The sequence below is a fragment of the Falco biarmicus genome, chromosome 13, assembly GCF_023638135.1.
Source record: "Falco biarmicus isolate bFalBia1 chromosome 13, bFalBia1.pri, whole genome shotgun sequence".
Classification (NCBI taxonomy): Eukaryota; Metazoa; Chordata; class Aves; order Falconiformes; family Falconidae; genus Falco; species Falco biarmicus.
In genome coordinates this window covers 16,238,838-16,259,122 of record NC_079300.1, presented here as the reverse complement: position 1 = coordinate 16,259,122, position 20,285 = coordinate 16,238,838, and the positions used below count along the sequence as shown (strand labels likewise).

The 20,285-nt window shown below is 41.1% G+C and overlaps 1 protein-coding gene across 1 annotated transcript; it reads right to left on the bottom strand.

Annotated features, from left to right (window-relative positions):
* Window positions 1-320: 320 nt before the first annotated feature.
* LOC130158433 (phospholipid scramblase family member 5-like) lies at window positions 321-19,381 on the bottom strand. Its single transcript, XM_056359172.1, has 10 exons — window positions 19,292-19,381; window positions 15,990-16,049; window positions 15,169-15,394; window positions 12,455-12,606; window positions 7,915-7,957; window positions 6,866-7,086; window positions 5,714-5,875; window positions 4,497-4,658; window positions 3,449-3,527; window positions 321-3,362 (listed from the first exon to the last, which is right to left on the bottom strand). The coding sequence occupies exons 3-9, from the start codon at window positions 15,179-15,181 to the stop codon at window positions 3,489-3,491; spliced, it is 792 nt and encodes a 263-aa protein (XP_056215147.1). The 5' UTR covers window positions 15,182-15,394; window positions 15,990-16,049; window positions 19,292-19,381; the 3' UTR covers window positions 321-3,362; window positions 3,449-3,488.
* Window positions 19,382-20,285: the final 904 nt, after the last annotated feature.

Here is a 20,285-nt window from a genome sequence, read left to right as displayed (position 1 = left end):
CAAAGCAATCTCTTTTAGACTAGCCCTTTCTGTTTCTGCAGAAGGTGGGGAATGTCCTGGGGCTGGAGCATCTCCTCTGTGGAAGCTGAAGAAATTCTCCAGGTGCAGAAAATAGGATTTGGGCTCACCAGAAAAGCTCACTTTGTGATAGACTGGATTCTGCCTATGCACCTTCCAGATCTCGTAAAATACCAGTTACCAATAATTCAGTTGTAAATTGCAGGCAATAAAGATAACCCAGAATCATGTGACAAAGGTTTAATATCACAGAAAGAAAATAAAATCCTTCAGTTAAGGGGAGAAATCAATTGGAGGTTAAAGGTGTGTTGATCTTCAGTCAGTATCCTGGGTACAGCTTGTGATCTGTGGAAAGCTAAATACTGTAATAACGAACTGTTGCTGCCATCTACTGAACACAAGGATTAGGTACTACACGGATTTACAGTTTTGCTAGTGATCAAGTGTGAAACTATTTACTTGGCTGTATTAAGTAAAATTTCTGTTTCATGAGAATAATCATGTTTTTTCTAGAGGACTTTCAGGACATAAATCGGCTTTAGACAGTACCTGTCCGCCTTTTGGAAAATACTGAATTCTCCTTTGGAAAGCCAGTCCCAACGCACGGAGAAACCGTGAAAGGTGAGATCTGTAAAGAGCCTACGTAGCTCCCACAATGTGAAACACATTGCTATTAATAAGAAGGAATTACTAGTTAGAGCTGCAGCTTTTAAACATCCTAGTATACCTTAGTTTTTCTTCAGTAATACCACGCAGAAGTCCGTCGTCTTTACTGAGGATGAAAACCTGCCCACACATGGCAGCTGTGGTTTAGACGAAGGAGCTTCCAGCTGAAAAAGCGCTGACATGGCCACTGAGTTCCTACCAGGATACTGAAGGGTGGGACCAAGGTCAAGCAGGCTGCTGAGGAAGTTCTAGCTGGCAAGAGCTACCCCAGCCCCAGTGCTGTTTTATCCAGGGACTGAACCTGTTCCTGTATGTCCCAGAAGCTGCCTCTGGGTATGAATGGAGGCATTCAAACATACTTATACACATATGCAAGCATTACACTTCCAAAAGCTGTACTAACACAAAAAACAACAACAAAGTCACTAAGTGCAAGAAATACAGTACTACCATCCGGTTGCAATACATACAAAAATATATGTGTGTATTGCTTACCTACAAGGTATATATGTGGGCCCGCACAGCCAAGTTCAGCCCTGCAGGTAAATAAGACCCTGTTTGGTAATGACTTCAATGGTGGTTGGATGCATTTACTTCAAAGATGTCTTTGACTTGCTGAGGGTCATAAGAAGGCTGGAGATTGCAGAGGGAAGCGGCGGATAGCCAGGGAGCCTGCTGACCTCACCAGGCACTGCGCTGAGCCGGCTGGCTGGGCGCAAGAACGTGGTTTTGCACGAGACCCAAGACTGTTGCCTACAATAATAGTCACTTCTGCCTAAGGCGGCGAAGGGATTTAAAGATAAAAATTAATATAAAAATCTGGCTCTTTTTCTCAGTCTGCATTAGAGTGCATTAGGAGTGAACGGACTGAATTTAATACAGTGAGACCAGTGCGGGAGCAGTGAGAACTGCAGGCCGGCGTGGGCTGTGCTCTTCTGCAAAACTATAAATTTCCACAGGAGGGAGCTTCTCGCCCGTGAAGCTCACAGGGTGCTTCTCCTGTGAGAGGGAAGGGTGACAGCAGCCGTTCCCTCTGGGTGCGTAACTTCTGCAGATTGCGGTCTGATTGCACTGCTAAGAATCACAGCGAGAGCCAGCAATGAAAGGGTTAACAGATAATGATGATTGTCAGAGCTTGTTAACCGCAATTATTTTCAAGACATATGTAAATCTGTATAAATACCTAAGTGTGGTATATAATCTAAAACATACTGTTTAAATCTATAAGCATTCCTGAGTTAATTTCACTATGGGAACATTAGTTGCGACTTCCTGACTTCACCGTGTTTGAATTCATATCCATGAACATTAATTTAAAATTAGTCTAAATATTTGTTGAGAATTAATCACCTGATAAATTTAGCTCTTTTTCATTTTAATGAATTATTCATTATCTCCTCTCCTTTCCGTTGATGTGTTGGTTGTTTGCAAGAATTGAATTACTAGTTCATGCTAAAAAAATATTTCAGCATTCCCAGCAATTCGTGAGTTGTTTTCCTTGGGAACTTGACCGTCGACTATGATAGCATCTGTTTTTACCACCACTATTGTATAGTACTGGTTTACGTCTTGGAGGACCCATTAGAGTTTTTAAGAGAGGCACAAGCAAGTTCATACAGCAAATATTTTGCAACAATTTTTTTCTGTTTATGTCTTGTATGTATAGCATGGAAGTTCCTACAAAGGCAGCTTGTATTAGTAAAAGCCTGGTGGTGGGAAGGTCTGGGAATAGTAGGATGAGGTGTGACTGCAGGAATGAACAGCCATGTAAAACTGCTGTCTGAAATAGAAACAGCTCCTGTTGCACAGTCCTGTCATAGAAAATACCTGCACTTGCCAGAGGAAAAGACTAATTCTGTTCTAGGGTGGCCTCAGACAAGTCTGAATGAGAAGTGATCAACCACCAGGTATTATAAAGAGGAACGAACCTGTTAAGGGAAGCCTTGAGTGGATGGCAGTAAGGATTCTTAGCACTGGAGAGTTCAAAGTGAAGTGATTTGGGCACCTCTAGCACATAGAGGACCATCTCTCAAACCTGATGGCCTGCCTTCAGTAAAAATTGTGGAAGGCAGATCTCCTGAACAGAGCTTACATTCCCCAGCCTAGCGCTGGAAGCCTAACTTCTGGCTGCCACTCATTAAACAAATCTTTACCGTAAAATTAATTTACTAGAAAACGTAACTTCCCTTCTTTCAACTCACTCAAACAGATAACATCTTGAACTTCCCATTTGGTAATGTCTTTATATTTGTTGCTTTCAATGTCAGTTTGTTGCCATTAATTAAATAACAAATCAGAGAATTACTTCTAAAATTATGAAAAAGCAAAACCCCCAGTACACACCCTCATGTGGTTAGTAACTGGTACCAGCACTTGCAAAACATCAAAGGCTTCTCTAAACATAGACTTTCATCAGTGATGCTGCAAGCCTTCATCTAATCTTTCATGATTTCCCATGCAGGAACATCAAAAGAGAAAGAAGAGAATAGCACTGTTCCAAAGCAACAGTGCTCTGTGTGAGAAGTGTGTGTTTAGCTACAATGCATATAAAATGTAAGTGCCAAATTATTATTTACGTGAGACATATTTTAATAAATATCATCATTAGCTCCCTATCTTTTCCTATAAGGAACAAGGATTTGTGCAGTTCAAAATCATGTCCAAAGCTCAAGGGATTTCTGGAAGAAAATGAAAAAGAATTAGAAAGTATCTAATGTATAAGTCTTCAAAGCAAGAAGATCAATTTATGTTCATTTTTACTTACTGAAACACATTATGCATATTTTATTGTATCTGTCATCTTGTTATAATCCATCCAAAGAGTTTTCAAAGAACATTAAGTCCTACAAATAAACAAACTGTGAATGATTTGGAAGGTACAAAACCTCAACAATTACTGTAAAGTCTTACTTGCAGGGTTTTACTACATAAAGTAATTAGATCAGTCAATCGTTCTCTATCACTCTGCCACTGAGAAACAGGAGCTTTGGAGGAGACAATCTGAAAATTTTAAGTGTCATGAAAGTTACATTTCTAGCCTAATAAAAGCAAAATTTCTGAATTTCTAATTATTTTAAAGCAAACACTCTCCAGTGAATAATTTAAATTTATTTATTTTATATATATTTATAACATAAATTTATATTCTCTGATGTAAGTATCACAGATGCTTTTGAAACCTTTGTGTGTTAATATTAACACAGTAGTGTTGGCAAAGGAGGTACACAGCAAATACCAATTTGTAATTCTAGAAAATACGGATCCTTACTTCATCCTTACCCCCAGCGGTGAGTATCCTCCCTTTCATATCGTTCTTATATTATGTTTATTTTAACAAGGGAATTTTTTGTAGGAAATTTCATATGACCTGAAGGTCAGGTCTCCCATTCAAGGATCAACAGAGCTATTGAAGTGGCACTCACAGTTTGACATTATTATTAGAAATGACATAACTTTTGTTCGGGTTCATACACCCATTCAGACACAACAGGTAAGGAATTTGGGGGAGTTTGGTAGGTTTGACATGTATGTTGGCATTTGATCCTGCCATGCAAAATATTAAATACTATTCCACATGTAGTTCAAATGATTTAATAAACAGAAATTCAGGAACCGAAAGAAGCTCAGAAAATAAGAAAAAAACCAAAAGCAGCTATAAAAATTAGAAGTTTTTCAGTTAACTTATCTTTTAGGTAGTGGGTTTGGCTTGCCACTGCACTTAGGCCTTTGTGGGATCACAGCTGATGGCAAAGTCACCTTTGGTCCTAGTCTACCCACCTCTATAGGTCTACCTCTTGGTTTTGCATACTTACAATGAGGAAACAAGCACCAATCATTACTGCCTTGATTCTCACATCAAGATCTACAGGGAACTGGATCCCAAAGTTGGCAGTGTTGGTGAAGACATTGTTTACAAATCCAGACCAGTACTTGGAAATTTTGCCAATTGTTGACGTCTCGTTGAGAGCTTTTACCTGCACAAATAAAAAAAAGGAATAAAACTAAACATAAATAAATCAAGTACACACTGATTGTATCGCCACAGAATTAATGACTGCACTCTGACTCTGAGTATGCTATAGCTGTCATGTTCTTCTTTTATTCCTATCATTGAGATGTTCTATTAGTGTCAGATTTGCCTTTAGGAGTGGCACACAAGAAAGGGTCTCAAGTTTGGAAACATCAGCATCTTTAGATCTGACAGAAAAGTAAAGGAAAGCAATTGTGAAAGTCTGTATCACTTTTGCTCTTCTTTCACAATGATTTTTCCCCCCCCGTCTTGTGTTTCTGTATGCTCCAAGTCGCATCAGTACCATTGCTGTGGACCACTGTCCCCTACCACTGACAGCTATATTCTCAGTTATGCAGCCATCTGCATGTTTCTCACAGTGTACTGAAATTTCGGACAGTACCCACTGAAGTCTTCTGATTTGGCTAATGAGTTAATCAACACAGAAGCTCTTTTATGACTCCTTAACTAAGGCAAAGCGCTTTGTTCACATCAGAAAACTCTGTCCAGGGTTTCTTTGAGCATCTCACATTCTCCCTCTCATCTCTTAAATATCTTAATTGCTCCTCAGAATTATTTACCTCCTGGTGAATGTTGTCAAATGGATGTAAACATATTGGACCATAATCCTGCCCATGGTTCTCAGTCTGAGATTAATGAAGGGAACAGATTTGATGCCACAGGCTCCACGGGACTATGTGTCAGGTAACAATGAATGCACGTGGGAGGAAACCCCGAGCCTATCAAAATGAACAGTTGAGTGCTCATGGGATGCAGAGGACCAGGACTTCACTTAGTGACAGGTTTATTTCCTTGAAGGAATTGTCATTCCTGTCCAGAAAACTTCTGTAGGAATCTGGGTGTACAAGTCAGGAACTCCAATGCATATTGCTGTACTTCTGTTCCATAATTATAGCAATATACATAATATATTTAAGGGTAGAATAACAGGATTTTTGAGTAAGAAATGTATTTGAATGACTAAAACTTCGAAATTCTTAACACTGATAAGAAACATACCTCAAAGTCAACATCTTCAAAACAGCCACAAGTTGCATATGGGCCGATTATTTTTAGTACATCTTCTTTACTTTCATTCTGTATAGTGAACTTTGGCAGGAAAGGGTCCCAGTTCTGTACAACATAGCCAGCTATTGTACCTGGTGGGGACTGAACTTCTAACTAGCAAACAAAGGAAAACAAAAAAAATCTTACAAAGTGATTTTATATTAGCGTATTTGTCCATAATAATTTATTGTTTATATAAAGAAAAAATATTTATTTATTTATAGACTATAACTATATATAATTTTATCAGACTCTGAAATGGGTATTACAGGGTTCTCTAATGGTGTTTTTAAATACAGTGGATGATATAAAGCTCCAAAGCTGCACCAGAAGCTAACATCTTACATATAAGGTATGATAAAAGCCATATGCTGTGAAAGTTTTTGCTATTGTAATCAGTGAGTATCCTATAAGTCTTTTTATACAGTAGCTGTGCTACCAAAGGACCTTCTTATTTTCTTTTAAATCCTGATGCAGTACTGAGAAGGTAGGCAGATGAGTTAACCTATAAAACATTTTTGTAAAACAAGACAGACATGTGAACAAAGGAGAGTGAAAAATAAGGAGAAAAGATCTGATACTCTACAGGATCTGTATTTTTCACTCAAAGCAGCTTCTTTCCAAGTTCTACAATTCCCCAGAGATGTATGGCCTCGAAGAGGTAGAGCCATGGTGCAAAGCACCAGCCTCCTCGAAGAGCTGCTTCCTAGTCATACCCACAGGCACTAACGGCCATCCTTCACCCGCCGGGAGTGCAGGGGGTGGCTTCCATCCGTGACACCAGCAGATGTGGTCTGTCAGGGCAGGCAGTGTTCTGGGGGGTTACCTGGCTGGGGAGGCAGCTGTATCATCAGACGCCAAAACTTTATTTAGGATGTCAGGAAAGTAAGGTCCCACAAAAGGGAGGAGGCGTGCTGGGAACGTAACTCAGAGGGCATTGTGTACCTATAGCTACATCTAAACAAAAACCTCCACGCGGTCCCCCAGGCTGAACGGAGGGTGTGCATTCCTTCCTGCCATCCTTGCAGAGGCTGCAGGAGGCTTCATTAATGCTGTGCACATACAGCGAGGTGCTTGGACAAAAGGCAATTAGGATTCACTCACCTCTTGCAGGAAGCAGGGGAACCAGCAGCTGTTGCATCTCAAGGGTCTGTTCACTGTAATCACTTCTCGGCCGGCGTTATCAGCAATCCGTATGGTGAAAGACCTTATAGGCGAACACAAGTTACGATCAAAGCAATCATTTTCTTCTACTGCAAAGTAAACTCTTTGTCCCAGCTGGTTTTTTATCTCATATTTGCTGGAAGTCTTTGTGCCAAGTATAGCTAATAAAGCAAAACAAGTAGAACATAATCTCAGTATAATGTTAATATAAACATATATATGATATTTATATAGAATATATGGAACAGAGACTGTTTAAAAAATTGTTTTGAAATAATGACACTAAAACCATACAATTTTAAGGATATAATAATGTCAGGTCTGTATTTGGAGGAATGTTTAGTTCAACAACTTTAATTTGCTGTGCAATAAAATGTGTATCACAAACCAGAATCCAGACCCTGAGTTTTGGTTTGGGCTTTTTTGTCATCTGTGAAAAATAACAGTATGAGTCTGTTGCACTTCAGTGACAAAACTTTCACCCAGTGAGGCATCCAAGAGTCAGGCCCAAAACTTGTTGAATGGGAGAAATACATTAAAAAGGTGTTTACTTTCAGAACTTAATACTTGTTCAGTACATTGAAATTCTGAGAACTATGTAAACAGAAACTCTTACACTTTGTTTTGTGTCTTCCAGCCTTCCTGTCTTTATTTCCTTTGTTTCTTGTAGCATGATAGCTATTGTTAAATAAAATGACAATAAAGTTTTCAAAGGATTGGAGAGATGGTTAAACTTCAATAACTTTGAGAGGAAGGTGTCAGGGAGATAATTTAGGAGTGGTATAGAGATTGCTCCCTGGAATTTCTCTCCTCATTGATTTGCTGCAGAACAGGCATAAAAGAGCAAGCTTTCACCACACTAACTCCACACCACAGCCCTGATGTGCAGCCTTCCCAATGACTTCAGCGAGCTGGGGGCAAGACTTGGAAGCCTTTTGGAAACATCTGTGTACCAGCGCAGTTAAAGAGCGACAAGGATTGCACCATACCTTCAAGAAGGTCCACTTGCTGATGAATAATTATCTGGTCCAGCTGTTTAAAACAAAAACAAAAACAAAAACCACAAGATGGTAGGTGCTGGAAAGGTTTGGGGCTGCCAGTGATCACCTGTCTGTTTTTATTGCTCATGTCACTGTTGTTAGGATTGCTCTCCTTCCAGAGGTGCACAAACTGGGTGCCTGAGGGCTATCTCAAGTCACACTTTAGACATCTCTCTGAAATGATGACAGAAGAGTGTGACATTGAGTGCTGTAGTCATGTAATTCACCCACACATTTGAAGAAAAATAATCTTCACAGCAGGAATGAGAAGACAACAGCAATGGAAAGATGTCTGTGAGAAGCAGGACCCACTTCTCACTCCCGTTCCTCTCTCTCGGCCCTGGCAGCGGGGAAACCCCTTACCCCAAAGCTAAGGTCACCGTTGGGCACCGTGCTAGTACAGGAGTGAGTGAGTTTGAGCTCAAGCTCAAAATGTGCTGCAGGCACATCCAAAAGGGCCCCACTAGAGCAGCCCAGCAGGGCAATCGAGCGATGCCAACGACGGCACACAGGCTTTAACACTCTGATATCAGGCACCAGTTCTGCACCCTCAGTCTGGCAAACGGCCACACCAGGGTGCCAGAAGGAGCAAAACAACAGCTCCTCAGAGAAACCCTTGGCTGGCTGAAACTGTCTTCCCCTGTGAGCTGGTTACAAATGCAGGAGAAAAACTGTTTGCCATGATACCCAGCTTTGCTGTGCTTATCGCCCTTCTAACATTATTCTTCTTAGAGAACAGCCATTAGTATTATAAAACCAGCAAGGCATAGTTTCAGTCTACCTTTCAGTTTAATGTGACTTTTTATGCCTGTTTTATGTGATAGTTTAGGCTTTGCTAATCTCTTTTCCTTAAATTCCTAATGGGCAAATTCTTGGCACGGGATTTTACCATTACTCACAGCTGCAGACAGAAAGCGCACAGCAACCTTCTGACACCGGCATGTCATAGCTCTCCAGCATCTGTACATTCTACAATTGATAAATCTTGCCTGCTACATATTTAAACTGTTGCAGGCATTTGTCAGTTTTAGTCATCTCCTGCAGCTAGTTCAGTCTGCAAAGAAAAACTGGTCAAAAAAAGGAACTTCTTTATCCCTTTCATTAATCTCTGAAATGTGCGTGCCACTAACTGAAATAATAAAAAATATTTGGACTTAAAATTTTCTCCCAAGCATCTTTGCTGTTTGTGTTTAAGTTTCATGAGAGATGTGAACTCTTGGAGCTCATGGGAAGTGCTCTGCTGATAAAAAAAAGAATAAAGAAGTTAAAGGTGGCAGGGCTATTTTAATATTTTAGTATTTATTTTTATACAGATTTCTTTGCCCCACATAGACCTTCACAGGGAAAAGAAAATTAATGAGCCTGAACTGTTAAAAGTTTTGAGTGATTTTGGTCTGTGTATTGGCTTATTGCGAACAATGTAGAACCAATGTTGAGACAACACGGCAGCACCACTTGTTAGGCTGGTTTTGCCTTTCACTGGTTTCTGCAAGGCAGCTCTTCTGATGCATCATTTATTGCGGTGCTTGTGGATTAAGGGAATTCTGCATTTGTATTTGAAAACATCTAAAGCCCTTTGGTTCACAGGGGCCTGAATTCTCTTGAGTTCAGATATGTGAAACTTCCTTATACACAGCTAATTCTCAGGATTCAGTTTTGTGGGCATTACATTTACATCTGATCAGTCTAACCAAGTCTAAACTAAGAAGCTTTTTACAAAATCGGTTAAGCCTGAACAGTGGTACAACATGCTGTTGAGCTACTTGGAAAATTCTTCTCCAAAGTCTTATCTGTCTATTCCTACTGTGGGAAAAGGTTCCTTTGATTTTTTTGTGATGGATGCTGGACAATTCCTCAAACTATGGCTGTGATCTGGAAGATAATAATGAGGTTTGGTAGCTTTTCTTTGTAGGAAATTGTTTAAGGAGTGTCACTTCTGTGACAGTTATAGAAAGCATGGTATCTATTTGCCAAGGCAGCAGTTTGTTGCCCTTCTCTGGTGCACCTTGAACAGCTGAGCAAAGAGCTCTTCAGGCTGACTGACTCCAGGTCTGTATTTGCGGAGTGAAATGTTACTCTCTGGCCTTAACATACAGGACAGATATTTTCTTTTCCTCTCATCCAACACTATATGCTGTGCTCTTGAGTTGCTGTTTAGAATAAGACTGTAGGGATCTCTGAGATTCACTAAATTTGGATTCTTGTTTCAAAGTCAAACACATCACGGACTTATTAAGAAATATATTCAGCTTCCTCAAATCTATCCAGCTATCTTCCCCACTCCTGCTGGAGATAATCCCAGAACCTCATTTCTATTTGTTATCCTGTATTTATTCACAATTGCTTTCTATATAATCTTTCCTTGGGTAATATAATTCTATAAAATAAATGTCTCTCTCTTCCACAGGCTGTTCAGTCTTCTAGGTACTCTGTCATGGTTCCCTCTCTGGTAGCGTGGGGTTTTTTTGGTCTAAAGATGAAACAACTGCAGTCTTGTTTTAAAGCAGATTCTCTATCCCCCACAACCTTCCAGCAGCACTTGTCTGTGCCTGTTTCTGCTTGGACCCACCTTTCCCCAATACACACACAACCAGAAGGATACACAGTATTCTAGTCTTCCCAATAGCATAAAAAATTCCCAGTTCTGCTAGAAACATCTTCATTTGAGAATTTCATTATGTGAAAATCTCTTAGTCCATCAGGATAAATCCCAAGGGATCACCCTGGCAGCTGTGAATCCCACATTCATTCTGCCAGCAGCCCTCTCCCTGCTGGTCAAATCTCTTTTATGCGCCAATCTCTCCTGTATGAGCTTGTTTCATTAGTCACACAGCCGGTATGACTTCAGCATCACACACCAAAATGTTCTGCAATGCACAGAAACTCTGGCTGTGGGTATGTGCCAATAATCAGCATTGCACACATGCTTTCCACTTTCAGACTGCGGAGAAAATTGAGAATAATTAGTGAGGGCTGCAGCACAGACACATGGTTATTGGGCCGAGAACAAGCATGAATGGGGCCTTGAGTTCTAGTTATAGTTCTGACAGTGACTTGCTCTTTCGTCTTTATGTCAGATGTAAAGGTTCTATAGAATGGAGTAATAGAGAATTTGCTTGCCCACATTGTATGGGTAAATCTGAGGTATAATTCATGTTCATACAGGAGACTGAATATGTAACCTGCCAAGCATTTACTATCACCATCACTTTTAGACTAAAAAATGTAGCTCCCACAGTCTGTGAGCAAATGCTCATGTAATTGACAACACATATCATTTTGCGCATGGGCGCCATGAAATGAAAATCATAACTCCGCACGGCAGATTATTTCTGAAGGGTGTCCCAGTTTCATTAACTATCTAGGTAACTTAGCTCCAAATATAAAATACATTCAGTTTCTGCTTCTCTATAAAACTACAAGGAATATATATCTAAAACATAGACCTTGAGTGAAATAAACATTTCCCAGCACCACTAAAATACAAACACAGCAGAAGCGTGTGTATCTGAATCGCAACCTGACTACACCAGGGGCCTGATTCTGTCCCTGCCGCTACCAGGCAGCATGTATGACACTCAGCATATAAAAGAGTGGCAGAGTCCTGCCACATGTGAAATGCAAACTGGAGAAAGTGTCAAAGCAGCACCAGGGAGTGATCCTCCCAGTAAAAATATGCAGGAAGAGATGAAACTTGTGGAGCAGAGGTTCAGACTATCACTGGTCTGAGCTCCAGGAGCCGAGAGGTCTCACTGAGCGCAATGAACAGCCACACGTTCAGCAGTAGGACGAACGGGACTTTAGCATTATCTTTCCCTCCCCTGCCTGTGACCTACTTGTCTGCTTCCATTTCCAGGCGTTTCCCTCTCTCGGGCACTAGTGCTTTCCTGCCCCACGACCCAGCACAGAGGGGCTGGTGTGGGTTTGTGGCTACCCAAGCTCACCCTCACAAAGTGTCCCCTTGGGAGCTTGCCTCCCTGGGACCTTACCTCTAACCTGGAGAGCACTGTCCTTGGCAGAAGATGTTTGCTCAGATGACCTTTGTGTTCTTCAAAGCGTGGGTTATAAGGAGGTGACAATTCCTTCACACACTCCCTGTTATAGTCTTTTTGAGGCCAGCCAGAGTTTGATAGCTATATCCCTGAAGGTGAGCTCTTAAGAAGCTGGAAGGAAACTGGGGGGACAATAAGAGGTGCAATGCTATGACCTAGCAGAAGTCTTAAAGGGAAGAGAACCATGGGTTTGGTGCAAGGAGACCTGCACGCACTACAAAGGGATTTCTATAAAAATGAATGACAGCAATTAAGGAAGGGCTTGTCATTCCTACACTCCTTATCTCATAGTAATAGGCAAACAGCAAAAAGGCTTCTCCATCTCCACCTGCTCCTCCCTCAAGAAAAAAACCCCACCAAATCACCCCAATCCCCAAGGTATCAAAGAAGTCTACAAGGAAAACAGAACAATTCTAACATTTGGAAAGATTCAGTACTTGGTTCAGGTGCTCCAGACCAGGTGGCAAGTTATGAGCGTGTGATAGTTGCTTCCAGAGACTTGTTGGTTCAATGGGCTTATTCTGTTCTGAAAAGTCAGAAGAACCAGGGAGGTAATCCCTAAAGGTTGGGTTGGTTTGTACCTGAGGTTCTGCAGAAAAAGAATAAAAAAATATATCAGAAATTAACAGAGACAAACAGCTTGGGTCAAAGCTAGAACAATAATGTTACATTCTGCCTGTGACTATATCAGCATTTTAGTTCAGATCAGGAGTGAGGATCTGAAACAAACTTCCTGATGGTCCTACACTTCGAGCATTCTGATTTACTTTATAAAGCAGTCTTAGAGCATGCAAAGTGGAATCGCTGTAGATGAAGCTAAACCAGGAGATGTGGTCTTAGAGGGCACCTAATCCACTCTGACAGCTTGCGAGCACTGAGTCTGTGTGACGAGGCTGGATCTGGTGTGGACTTACACACAGGGTGGCCACAAGCTCCTCAGCACAGGCTGCTCAGTCCTGCTCCCTGTGCTAATGTACACGGAGCTGCTGAGGGCTTGCTTCTGGCAAGATGCTTTCTAGCACCTTGAGGGCATGCATATCTTCTTTTAATTGGAGATAATCTTTGCAGGGATCTCAGGTTCCCCAAGCTGGATATTACCACCCTGGTATCAAAGTCTACGCAGCCTTTTAAAGTGTAATATTCCTTATTATCTCAATGAAAAGATTAGATACCATTAAACTATTTGCTATTGCTATTTGCAAATGCTATTGCATTTGCTGTTGCTAACACATCCTTTAGGACACAGTGATGATTACCTTGGTTAGTGCTGTGATGATAACGAGAGTATTTACTGCTACAGCACCTGTATGCCCACACCCCTTCATACGCACAGGCACAGCCTCCCACAACACAGCAATTAACTCAGCCATTTGGTTCTCAGCACACTCCTACTGGTTTTACTACAAGCATCTTTCCACAGCCTTCAGTAACACTGGCTCTGCCAGAACAAGAAAGAGCAAGCTGAAGCTCTCCACATCTAAACGGCAGCTCCTTTTATTAAGCTGAGCCCCTGCGCTTCGGCAGTAAAGCAGTCCCCAAACTGATCGTTTTTCTCTCATGTGTGACAATACTTAGGCACGATGGGGTTTGAGGTCCACAAGGAATTTTGGCTCTAAGTCTGAAGCTCTCTTTTGCTGTTGTGGGTTTAAATGAAATCCTTTAGCATTATTTGAACTCACTGTGGCTGATTCATCGTTTAATCATATTTTGATCTTAATTTGTCTTTGCAGCCATGCTTTCTTTCAAAGTCTGAGACCACAGAAGGAAGTAACCCCTTTGAATTTGTAGCTGGCTTTTAAAAATGTATAACTGGGTAATAAATATTTTATATGCTCTTCTGCATCATTTTACCTCACAGGGTTCTGTTACTGCCATAACTCTTGTTGTTACATGAAATGCCATGAAGTGGCCGAGCGTTAGTGTTATTCTCGAATAATAAAGAGAAAAAAAAAGACAACAAATTGCAGTTCTACCTGTCAAATTTTAAGCTATACAAAAATCAAACAGTAAATACATTAAATATTGATGACAATCCAAGCTACTCTGACACTTTGTCTATTTTTATGGATGTTTCCCATTTCATTTGTGGTATGGGAAAACTTAAAAGTTACCATATGATACAGTGAGCATTCTGTTCAAACATAATCTGTAGTTACTTGTTCCTAGAAGAAGTATATTATTAAGTTTCTTCATTATGAAAACCATCTTACACAACACTACTGTTTTGCTGCTTCTGTTAACTACTATGCATTAAAAATATACAAAACCAGATCTCTTTTATATGGCTAAAGATAAGCAAAATTTTTTAAAAAGTATATTGCAAGAGTACAACAGTGCTGTAAAACCTGCTTGCTGCTGTATACTTTTTAGTGCTGTAAATGCAGAATGGAGTATTTTGGAGGCAACAAAGAGGGGTAAACATTTGGCAAACACAGACATTGCTGCAATTCCCTGGGCCAACATCTGCCTTTGTACGTCAGAACAGGGTGACCTCTGTGGAGTTGCGTTCATGTTAAGAACAAACATATTTGTGTCCTTCTGCTTAGTTTAAGTGTTTGAAAGCATGGAGAAGATGAATTTAGAAGGTTGGCTGGATCAGCATGCTGCGATGGTTGCCTATAGCCCTGCATACCCCGCCGACTGCTGCTGAAAGACATTATGTGACAAAGATGAATGCAGGTAGGGGTAATTAATTAAATTCAGTTATTCTTCAGATATTTATTTTTCCAACTTGGTTATAGGGACTCTGGCTAGTTTTGAAAGTGAAAAGCATTTGCAGACTTGGTATTTTCAAAGTGGAATAGGAAAGAAGTGTGCAAAAATAGTGGTACCCTTGGCTCAGTACCTGCCCTTCCCACGCATTCTGTACTGACAGGTTCAGGCACAAACATACAAACACTGAATTTTCTGATTGAATGCAAATGCTAACATCTTCTAACATATTTTATTCAAATAACATTCTAGTATAGATTTTAGTCTCCTTAGGAGCCTCTTGAACGCTGAAAAATTAAAGGAAGCCAAAACAACTGTGCTTTGGCTGATGTGGTTTTAGCCTGAAACTCTCATTTCATCAGACTGCTGATTGCTGGAAACATACAAGACTAGTTTTCTGTAAACATGATCTAAAAATACAGACTATAGATGCACTTACCTTGAGAGGCCATGAAGCTTCCTGAGTTACTTCTTCAAAGGAAGCCAGGTTAAAAGAAAAGGCTTTTCTTGTTGCAGCAAAGAAAAAAAGAGCACAGCATGCACAAAACTTCAGAAGGTGTCTGTCTACTTCATATCAGCTTACAAAGAACTGGAGGAAATGTATTGCCTTTCTCATGTTCCAGAACACTGCATTTTATGTCGATGGACAACAGGGGGAGATGATGCTAACAAACAAGAAAAACATTATTCAAGTCGTTTGCACCAATGGAAAGAGGAAAAAGTGTTTTGCGAATACAAAGAGGCAAAACTTCAATGTACCCACCGGCTAACTGAAAACATTAGACCTAAAATTCTGCTTTATAATGTATGTATATATTCTGAGACTACACAAATTCTATCTTTGTAATTCAATATTTATGTTTCTGTTTCTTCAGGGTATCCAGTAAAGACAGAGGAGCTAATTACCTGCATTTCCCTACTGCTGGCCCCCAGTCAACATTTCCTGTGCACAGAGTAGGAAAAACTCCCTTGGATTTCTCAGTGTACTCCATCTGCATAGCGTCAGCCTCCCCTACAAGGGATGTCATGCCTGCACCCAGACCCAAAAAATGATCCTGTACTCCCTTCACACACACCCCCCACCTGTCTCGGCAGGGCTCTGCTGATCTGTGTGAGGTGTTTAAACTGTATTTTGAGAATTAAAACAAACTGGCTGTACTTTGCTCCAGGCAAGCACCCTCCACACCAAAATGCAACACATGTAATCACCTGCATTGCACTGGGAGGAGAGGAGGAAGAGGGAGAATAAACTTGACTTACCAGCTCATAATTCTGCCTCAAGTACTCAAGTCGCCATGGAGATCATCAAGCACATGGGATCTGCAGACAGATATGATGCATGGCTACAGAAATGGCAGAGCCTATTCACAGAGCCCAGCAGAGCAGAGTGAGATGTTGGGGACCATTTTCTGTTCTCTCTGCTACTGCACATCCTACTAGTTTAAAACAGTCTGTATGAGCATGCCTGGCAGATTTAATTCCAGAGTTTACAGTTCAGGAAGATGCTAATTAGGATCCTCTAAGAGAGAATACAGAAAACCCTTCCCCCCCCCCCAAAAAAAAAAACAAACCAAACCCAAAAACATATGGAAGCTGATTTTTATTGACTATATTAGCAAATGGAAGAGCCTCAGGTCTACCTATGGAACACGTCAAAATCTGGCTGTGCAAAACTTCCCAGGAGTGTATCATTGCCTGCTTGAGAAGTCCCTGGGTGTGGTGGCAGCACAGCCCAATCCAGCAGCCAGTCCCTGCTGCGCTCAACCCAGGAAACACCAGTAAGGGACCAGGCAGCCCACAAAGGCTTTGGTTGCTGAAAACTGGGCACTAAATAAAACCTTCTGGACTCAGAAGAAGTTTGACATCACTGGAAATAAAGATGAAGAATGACTAACAAGTTTTGTTTCCTTTCTCTCTGTCAGAGACATGTTTCTTTGGAGCAGAGGATCTAACCTGGAAAGCAGACACAAAGCCTAAGCAAAGAAGAATAGAGGGAGATGGCTCTGGATAATTATAGTAAACCTAACTTTGAAAATGACAGATGAAAACTCAGGTGAGATAGCACTTATTTACCTTTAAAAGTGAATAAAGACATACTTTACCTCCCAGAAAACCAACCAACAAAAAAAAAAATCCCCATAATTCTGTCAATACTTAAAGCAAGCGTAGTACATTAAGAAAGATGACTAAAATAGACAAAACACACTAAAAAATATATACTGAAAGAAGACATTTCAAACATTTAAAAAACATCTTTGAGAAGTCCAAGCAGCGCACTTGCTGGCCCAGAGGAACACACGGAGGCCAATGCAGCCTGGCTGGGCTGCACTCCACTTGTGACACTGGAGCAGTCCCAGCCATCCCCACCACGGTGGCGGGCCCTGGGACAGGACAGCCTGACTATACTGGGAGCTGCTGTGGCCGTGGCACAGGCACCCAGGCAAGAGCCACTGCAGTGGCACGACAGGTCCACCCTCTGCAGGAGCCAGGTTTCATTATCCTGCCACTCACGAGATCAACATTTACTGAAGCAGTTCTGCCCCAAAGAACTAATTTTCTGACATTATTTACAAAATTGCAGTAAACAGGTAATAGAAAGATATAAAACTTAGCTTGAAGTACACTTTATGTTTTTCCATTTCTTTCACAAATTTCCATGTCTTATACAACGTCCCCTCTTACCCTATTCTTAATGTTTTACACTGAAGCAGTAATTTTAATAGATGATATAAACAGATTTCTACAGGATTTTTAAACAATAGTCTTGCATTGGCATACGTCCTTACAAGTAAAACTATGTATTTAGCAATTTCTTGAATCTGAATTTTTGGCTTTGTTAATATTTTTTTTTTTTTTAAATATATACCCACATATTGGTCCAAGTCTGCTCCAGCTGTGATCAAAAGCCTCACTAAGGACTTCAGGAACAGAAGAATTAATCATATTTATCCAGGCACAAATGCAGCCATACTTTGGTGCTATTTAGAAATGCACAGGAAAAAAGTACTCAGGAAATGAGGACAAACATTTAAAGCATTGTGTACAGCTATTTCTAGTCAAGCCTTAAGGACTTCAGGAAGCAGAGCAGAGGGAAGCACCCAAAGGGGAATTCTGTCGAGACACTGAGCTCGCTGCCTCTGCCCCTTGCAGAAGGCTCCAGGGAATCGTTGCCTACATTTACTCTATGATTAGGAGTGGGAGCACTAAAATAGAGTATACTTCCTTCCTCTGTATGAAAGTGTTGGACTTGAGAAGTTTTTAAACAAACATAAAAAAGAAACCAAGAGCATGTACATGTATTCCCTCTACCTGCAAAATATACTTGTTCCATTCCACTTTTTCCATTTATAAAGCTTATAAAATTTGATGGACAAATCCTCAGAAGGCTCAAGTTAGCATGGATCCATTAAAATCAATAAGACTATTCAGATCAGGGCAAACAGTGCTTGGCTGGAGGAGCTGACGCATCTAGAACCTTCCTTTTTTCCTTTAAGAAAAGTTACATTGCATCTTTTCTATAACCACCACTTCTCCAGAAGCACAAGGATCCATCCCCACTAAACTGTGTAATAACTACTAACTGCAGTGGTGTTTGTACATCAAACTACTGCAGCCTGTAGGAAACCTATCCACGGACTAAGACATCCTTGTCCCGGACAGCACAGAGCCAAAACACAGATTTTCCTGTAGGAAGCATATAGTAATAGTCAGCCAGGTGGGGTAGATCAATAGAGCAAAGGTGCCATATGGCTCAGCATAGGTGCTGCTTTTCTGGAGCCAAATCACCCTTCTGTTTTCTACAGGCACCACAGCTCAAGTATGGCAATGGTTTCACAACAAACACATTCACTAGTGGTCAGAAGCATCAGGAGAAAAAACATAAGACAGCAACAAAATTCAAAGTCTTAGGAAAAGCGGTTTGATTTCTTGTCCTGCTCCCTGCTGTTTGGAAAACTGCCCTATAAACCTGATGCAAGATATTTGCCCTTGTACTCAGCAGGGAAAACACAACACTGCCCTTTCCCCACTTACATCACTATCAGCATCCCCAGGCAAGCAGGAATTGCCTCTCTCCCCTTGTCCCCACAGTCTAAAGAAGTGCAGGCAAGAGAGCTCAGCATTTCCCCGCCTGCCCTTACCAAGGTCCAAGCAGCCAGGGATGTGCTGTGCTGCCCAGCGGGCAGGTTAAGGAGAGCACACAGGAATCATGGCACGCACCCAAAACCTCACCAAGCAATGCCTGAGCTTCCCTGCTGCTAAGGAGGGTGACCGTTAATGCCCATTTCCATTTTAAATTTCCTTTCCTCAAAAATAGCAATTGTCATCAGCATGAAAATGTGTTGCTATTATCAACACATATTATTTTTGTAGGAAATTAAACAACCTTCTTCCCTTTCCTATACTTGCCTTTAGCACAGGGTGAAATGCTGAGTGTATCAGGCTGTGACCCTGTGCAATAGGAAGCTCCAGGTTACATATTGATACCCAGTATTGCTTTCTGCGCTGCAAGAAAAATAAAAAATCAATTCCTTAAATCAGCTACCAGCTCGCATGGATCTCACCTTGAACTTTGGTTTGCCAGGCGTCTTGCTTCAGCTTGTGTCTACAGTAACTCCTCCCCTCCGAAGGTGCCTGCAATCATGTTGGAATACTGCAGGCAGCCCCGGCAGCACTGACCAGCACACGTACCGCACAGTGCTGCGGAACAGGCGGCTCTCGCTTGTCTGCTGATGGTAGGTTTACCATAGCTGTTCCACAAGGTGACTGCTGTGCATGAATTAATAGAAAAATACAAGCTTAAAAAATATCAACTGTTCAGCAATCTGCTCTTTATTTTGCATTTAACTGAACTGGGAGAAAGGAGATCAAAATGGTAATCTTTAAATGATTGTGGAAGAAAAGATCAAGAAAGAAACATTTCAAGCACTTGTGCTTAGAAATGCTACATGGGTACTGAATAGGTTACAGAAATTGTAATGCTGCCCCCAGCAAGTACTGATATGGGTCAGAGCCTAAATACAGATGCTGGCAAAATACAGCAAACTGGAAATTCATAAACCAGTTTATATATTCCATTTTGACACAGCAGATAGAGGAGACTTTTGGGGCGGGGTTTGCCTGGCTGTTTTGGGGAGGAGGTGTTTAAGTTTCGGTTCTGTCTGTTTGTGGGCTTTTTTTGGGTGGGGTGAGGCTGTTGGTTTGGGGGTTTTTTGGTTTGGGTTGTTTGGGGTTTTTTTTATCATCTGTAAAATCTTGTTCTCATGAACATTCAGCACATTGAGGGGCTGTGGGCACTGATGGTGAGCACTGCCTCATGCACATTCTGGCTTCCTACGAGTTCTGAAACAACTGCATGAAATAATTAGTCCAAAATACTGAATTCAACCCCAGACCCAAATATTTCAATGCAGGATAAAAGCAGAGGAAGCATGACCATGAAGAGATTATTTAAGCAGACCAATGTGATTTAAGCAAAAATAAGGCTGGAAAGGAACATTGTGCCAGACCTGAATGCATCTTGCACTAAACCATGTACCAAACCTTCTCTTTGGTCAT